Raw genomic sequence first — 7020 nt, 5'->3', positions numbered from 1 at the left:
AATTAAAAGAATAACATCATGTAGGGGGGGGGGGGGGGGGGAAGGGATAAAAGAATGTAGCAATGCAAAAATTAAAGTGAATAATAACTCATATTGCTGCAAACAAAAAATATAAAAAATATACAAATCAATGAAAAAAATATACAACTAATATACTTTAAATGTAGTATATTAATTGATTGATAAACTAAAAAACTTAAGTTATTAAAAGGGCAAAATTGGAATACGGAATAAACAAAAATTTAAATTTGAGAATTTTGTCATATCTACCATTTTTTATATGTTAAAAAACGTACTCCTAATTATACATTTTGAATTTACCATTCATGGCAAATTCCATGGATTTTATCCAAATTATTTTAGTGTAACACAAATTTAAATTGATTTAGTTTTAAATAAGACCCAATTTAGCTAATTTTCTCATTTATTTTGAAATTATATTATCATCTCAATTCCTTATACAATCATGCTTGACATATTCCATATTTCATACCAAACAAATGGGAAAATACCTTTTTGGTCTAGTTTTTGGGTTAGTTTGTGGCTTACTTTTCAAAATGTTATTTTCAAATTTTGAATTTGGTTAACCATTATGATCGATCTAGTGATAAATAAAAGACATTTAATTTGATGAAGGACTAAAGAAGGGATGACTTTAATATATAGCGGTCACAATTTTATTAATCTTTGTTTGAATCATTTTTTTTGGCAAGAAATAGCGCCTGACGAGACCCAATAGATATATACTTAATTGATAATATTAGATTTTTTCTTTCTTGATAACATCATAAATTTTAAAAATAGTGTGAGGTTCACTAACATTTTATTATTATACTAAAGATTAAAGTTTTAACACAATTTGCGTTCAAGAACATAAAATTTTGGATTCTAGAATTACGTTTATGAACTATTTTAAGAGGGAAAGTTGCCGTATACCTAACTTAAAAAAAAAAAAAAAAAAAAAATCCACCCCAATCTTCTAGGAATTTGTTAGTTGAATGTAGATGTTCGAAAAATAATGCAGTTTTATCTTGGACATTTTATGATACTATATTTATTTGCATGTATGGATTCCTATCTTCAAGTATATTTGATTTGTCAAATTACATGTATATTAGTATATACAACTATAAACTTTAAAAATATAGGGTCCATTGGTAAGTTTTCTATTTTTGTTTTTGAAAATTAAGCCTATAATCTTATTTCTACCTCTAAATATCTTTCTTTATGATTAATCAAGTCAAAATTTGAAAAATAAATAAAAAAGTAGCTCTTAATTTTTTTTTTTTTTTAAATTTGGCTAAAAATTCAACTATTGTATTTAAGAAAGATGCATATCAATTTGAACATGTGTCAACTTATAATCTGTCCTTAGTTCAATAATTTGTAATTAATTTTAATTATCTAGAAAATAATTGTATAATGAATTCAAGGGATAATTTAATTTTAAAATACATCAAAAAAATTATTCAATTCGGATTAGGGCCTTTTGTTTCGTGAGCATCCAAAATTTCTATGAGTAGGTATCTAGATTATTACATTTCATGTAATATGCCTTTGGCATCCAAAGATTTTCGAGTATCTTAGAATACTTTTATGAATGATAAATCAATGGTTTTGGAGGGTGTTCCTTTTTTACTCTTTTTTAGTACCCTTCATTTTTTTCTTATATATATAAATATTATTTACGTTTTTAATTAAAAATAAATATGGTAAATTATATGTATCATTTTTTTGTTAGGTTGCATTCAAATTTAAATTTGAATTAATATTTATGAATAAAAATTTTAAACTAATATATATTATTTTGTAATAAAAATAGTATAAACTATATTAATTTTTAAAAAAAGCTCAAATTAATTTTAAAAGAAAAAGTACGTAGCTTAAATTAAATTAAATTAAATTAATGATATTTTTTAATAGAAATTCCTGCCGGGAAAAAAAAAAACAAAATTATCTTAAGATGCGAACATCTATAATAATCGATTAATGCATCTAAAGATTACAATTAAAAAAACAAACGAGTAAACCCATTTAAATTATATTGCGCTAAAAAAAAGATAAGAATCTAAATAAAATATAAAAATCCTTATCCTATTCTGTTATGGATATCGAAATTAAAGTGAAGTTAAATAAAAATCCCCAACTAAATAGGATTAGCATTCTGATCAATATAAAGGGTCTTAACCCTTCAACATATTCTTCACCCTTTTCTTTTCAAGCTCAACAGATTGAGGTTTGTATTCTTTCTTCTTTTTTTTCTTCCTCTTTTATAATATATGTATCATCTCCTTTATTTTTTTTCCCTTTTTTTCTATTTTTTTTCTCTCTTCGCCTCTCCTGCTGCCGGAACACTGCCGAAAATGCTGCCCGGTCGTCGGTTTTTCTCCCGTTGTATGGTGGTTTTCCGGTTCCTGTCGTCGCCGGCGAGAATGGGTTAGGGGAGGTGGTGGTCTCTCTAAAAGCCACAGTAGAGGGAGAAAGAAAGCCATGAGGAAAAAAAAAAAAAACTTTTTTAGGGTTTTCTCTTTTTTCATAAGTATGGGATTAAGAGCATATATATTTAGATTTGAAAACACTTTTGTAGTAAAAAAAAAACTAAATAAATAAAAATTCTTTTTTGGTACTAAAGCTAATTTATACTTGAGTGAAAATGAAGCCTAAGATCACCTCTTTACTTGGTTATCTCATTTTTACTGTAGTTTAAAAAGAAAAAAAACCAAGTGAAAAATTGAAAATTTTTAGGTCCTATTTAATAATCATTTGGTTTTTAATTTTTGTTTTTTAAAATTAAGTCTATTTAATACACATTTTTTATCATGGATGGTAAATTTAAAAAACAAAAACAATTTTTTGAAAATATTTTTTTAGTTCTTAAAATTTGATTTGATTTTTTAAAAGATGAAAATAGAGTCCATAGGCTTAATTTTAAAAAACTTTTATTTAAATAAGAATTCAACTCCTATGCTGAAAAAATACAAACCATATTGTAACTGCTTTGGTTTATGAATTATGATTTATTAGTTGTTAAAATAACGGCCATTCTTTTAAAATATTGAACATCGATGGGATGTATTGAAATAGAGAATCTTGACTTCTTTAGGAATTATTCTCTATTCTATTCCTTTTTACATATTTAATCTCCCAATTTGATTTACTTTCGTTTGATTATGCAGGTTTTGTAGTGAAGTCGTAGTGGAAAGTGTCACCTTGCACTCCACAACACAAGTTATTAGCATGTCAGCTAGTGTATCTGAGATTCAAAGTGCGGAGCCTGCGGAAGTGACTGTCGATGAGGAGTGCCCGATCAAGCAGGTGGATATTACGGTATCGAAAACCGATGACCCAAATTTGCCAGTTCTCACATTTCGAATGTGGGTTTTGGGGATTGCAGCTTGTGTCATACTCTCGTTTGTGAACCAATTCTTTTGGTACAGATCCAACCCATTGTCCGTTACTTCGATTGCTGCACAGATAGCTGTTGTGCCCCTTGGCCATTTGATGGCCAAGACGCTTCCAACTCGACCCTTTTTCGAAGGCACACGATTCCACTTCACTATGAATCCTGGACCCTTCAATGTAAAGGAGCATGTTTTGATTACCATTTTTGCCAATTCTGGTGCTGGCACTGTTTATGCTACTCACATTTTAACAGCGGTTAAGCTGCTCTATAGGAGACAACTCACCTTCCTTCCTGCTTTGCTCATTATGCTCACCACTCAGGTTAATCTCCTCATCCATTTTTTTATTGGCTCTGTCTAAAATGTGGTAATATATTGTCTTCTATCTTGTCAAAAAGATATGAATTTTTTCATTGTGAAAATTGTTGCAATGTTCATAAACTTTATATCATTTTTTGGTTGTAGATTCTTGGATTCGGTTGGGCTGGAATTTTTAGGAAATATTTGGTTGAGCCAAGGGAGATGTGGTGGCCATCTAATTTGGTTCAGGTCTCATTGTTTAGGTGACTTCTTATTATCATGCTCTATTTGAGATTGATTTTGTTTTAGTTGAATGAAGCTTTTATTCTTTGCGTTCATATAAGATTTCTAATTAATGAACTTTTGAGATTTGTAGGGCTTTGCATGAGAAGGAAAAGAGACCAAAACGAAGCACTACTCTTACACAATTTTTTATCTTGGCCATGATTTGCAGCTTTGCCTACTATATTTTTCCTGGCTATCTTTTCATGATGCTTACCTCTTTCTCTTGGTTGTGTTGGTTTAATTCCAAATCTCTTTTCCTTCATCAAATGGGTTCTGGCATGAATGGCCTTGGACTCGGTGCATTCGGGATAGACTGGTCGACAATTTCATCTTACCTTGGAAGTCCCTTAGTTAGTCCTTGGTTTGCTACCGCCAACGTTGCAGTGGGGTTTGTTCTCGTGATGTATGTCATGACACCTCTCACTTATTGGTTTAATGTCTACGGTGCCAAGAAGTTTCCCATATATTCAAGCAGCCTTTTCATGGCTAATGGTCTGCATTATAATATTTCAAGCATAGTCAATTCTAATTTCCATCTTGACCGAGGTGTTTACAGCACAACTGGGCCTGTAAATCTTAGTACTTTCTTCGCAATGACTTATGGTCTTGGATTTGCCACACTTTCTGCTACAGTTGTCCATGTCATTCTCTTCAATGGAAGGTAACCTATCCACAAAACTTCAAATTATAAAATATAGGAAACTATATGTAACCTTGTCCAATTGATTGATTTAATATATTAAATGTAGGGACTTGTGGAACCAAAGCAGAAGTGCCTTTGGCGGGAAGAGAAAGATTGATATACATACAAAGCTTATGCGAGCTTATAAACAAGTACCAACATGGTGGTTCATTGTCATCCTTGTGCTTAACATTGGTCTCTCCGTTTTTACTTGTCAATATTACAACGCATCACTTCAATTGCCTTGGTGGGGTGTACTATTAGCTTGTTTTATTGCCTTCTTTTTTACCCTTCCCATCGGCATTATTAATGCTACCACAAATCAGGTGAACCATGGGATACCAAATCCAAACTATAATTGTTTCGATTAAAAGAGATCCATTATGAAAAATTTACTCATCATGTTCAATCTAATTGATGTCTTTCTTGTTTGCAGACACCTGGTTTGAATATTATTACAGAATACATTATTGGTTATGCGTATCCAGAACGTCCGGTGGCCAACATGTGTTTCAAGGTGTATGGATATATCAGTATGTCACAAGCTCTAACATTTCTCTCTGACTTTAAACTTGGCCACTACATGAAGATTCCACCGAGAACAATGTTCATGGCCCAGGTGAATTTTCTGTAACTTTAGCTTAAAATTATATATATTACAATATCAAATACGACATCCAATTAAGTGTGTGAAGTTGCTCATAACAAATAAACTTTACTGCAGGTTGTAGGGACGATCATAGCAGTGTTAGTATACGTTGGAACTGCTTGGTGGTTGATGGGATCGATTCAAGATTTGTGTGACACCAACCTGCTGCCAGAAAATAGCCCCTGGACTTGCCCAATGGATCGAGTGTTCTTCGATGCTTCTGTAATATGGGGGCTTGTGGGGCCTCGTAGAATCTTTGGAGATCTCGGAGAATATGGAGCTGTGAATTGGTTCTTCATTGGTGGAGCGATTGGCCCGTTGCTTGTATGGATTGCACACAAGATGTTTCCGAAGCACACTTGGATTCGCCTGATTCACATGCCAGTTCTTTTGGGGGCTACGTCGATGATGCCACCAGCTAACGCAGTGAACTTCACGAGTTGGTTGATCTGTGGTTTCGTGTTTGGGTATTTCCTTTTCAGATACAAGACAGAGTGGTGGAAGCGCTACAATTACATCTTGTCCGGTGGGTTGGATGCTGGAACTGCCTTCATTACGATACTCGTCTTTCTTACGTTGGGATCAAAGGGCATTGACTGGTGGGGAAACAATATTGATGGGTGCCCCTTGGCCTCTTGCCCATCTGCCAAAGGAGTTTTTGTCGATGGCTGCCCTGTTTTCTGATGTTATCTTTCTTTGTTTAGCAATTTCTTTTTTATTTTTGCTACATTACTCCCTCCCTGGTGTAAATTATCATGTTGTAATTAATTTCCTTTGACGATTCTTTTTTTTTTTTTTTCAATCAAATCATGTGCACAGTTTTTTTGTGGTTAATTTTTAATTGATTTTTAAGCTATAATGATGGCCCTTTTCATTTGATTTTTAAGCTATAATGATGGCCCTTTTTGTTTGATTTTTAAATTTCAAGTATACAACTTTTTTTTAATCAACTCCAAGCTTCTAAAAAGTATCAAACCGTTCATGACAGTACCAAATATGTCCCTTAGAATGATTGCTTATTTAAACCAAATTATGTCTACTTATTTGATTAATATTTAAGACAGTAAACATTTTTGTAAGTCAACAATTATAGTAAGGAATATAGGTTATTAGTATTAGCACATTTAATTATTAACCGATTTTATAGTATACATATTTGGTATTAGCACATTTAATTATTAACCGATTTTATAGTATACTTTCAAATATTAATCAATATTGATCAGAAGGGTGGAGGAATAAAGTTATAGTAATTAAATATTAGCACATTTAATTTTTTTTTTTTCTATTCCAATATTTATCTTTGGTGTGATGTTTTAGGAGAAAAGGTAAAGGGTTTTAGGAGGTCGCCACCACTTCGTTTAGGGTTTGCCTAGGGTTGCCGCCACTTCTTCATTTAATACGGGTCGGTTCAATACTGTGATAATCATCGGTTAACAAAAGCTTGATGAAGTCATCATCGGTCGTCTTCTGCAAAAGCTTTCATCTTCGCCTGGATTGACAAAAGCTGCTGCAAAAGCTTCTTCGCCGCTGCTACGTCTGTCAGAAGCTGTGTTCCTGGATTCCTGCCGCTGTGCCGCCGGTCATCTGGGTTCCTGGATTCGTAGATGTGTTCGAAGGCCGTCGTCGATTGACTGGTAAAGGAGTTCGCAACTGAAGCTGTACATGGTGTGTGTGCGACTGGTAGAGGTGTTCGTGGTCGA

At 32.6% G+C, this 7020-nt stretch overlaps 1 protein-coding gene across 1 annotated transcript; it reads left to right on the top strand.

Annotated features, from left to right (window-relative positions):
- Nucleotides 1-3237: 3237 nt before the first annotated feature.
- On the top strand, nt 3238-6151 carry LOC120076602 (oligopeptide transporter 6-like). Its single transcript, XM_039030478.2, has 6 exons — nt 3238-3723; nt 3867-3964; nt 4078-4647; nt 4736-4994; nt 5105-5287; nt 5393-6151. The coding sequence occupies exons 1-6, from the start codon at nt 3238-3240 to the stop codon at nt 5999-6001; spliced, it is 2205 nt and encodes a 734-aa protein (XP_038886406.2). The 3' UTR covers nt 6002-6151.
- The last annotated feature ends 869 nt before the right edge of the window (nt 6152-7020 follow it).

This window comes from Benincasa hispida, chromosome 4, assembly GCF_027475165.1.
Source record: "Benincasa hispida cultivar pf3 chromosome 4, pf3_genome.v1.1, whole genome shotgun sequence".
NCBI classification, from domain to species: domain Eukaryota; kingdom Viridiplantae; phylum Streptophyta; class Magnoliopsida; order Cucurbitales; family Cucurbitaceae; genus Benincasa; species Benincasa hispida.
This window is presented reverse-complemented; position numbering and strand designations above follow the sequence as displayed.

Excerpts from the sequence above, each read along its gene's own strand:
- LOC120076602 (XM_039030478.2), top strand. The coding sequence starts at position 3,238 with ATGTCAGCTAGTGTATCTGAGATTCAAAGTGCGGAGCCTGCGGAAGTG. Across the intron at positions 3,724-3,866 it reads TCATTATGCTCACCACTCAG|ATTCTTGGATTCGGTTGGGC; the intron begins GTTAATCTCCTC and ends TTTTGGTTGTAG. Across the intron at positions 5,288-5,392 it reads GAACAATGTTCATGGCCCAG|GTTGTAGGGACGATCATAGC; the intron begins GTGAATTTTCTG and ends ACTTTACTGCAG.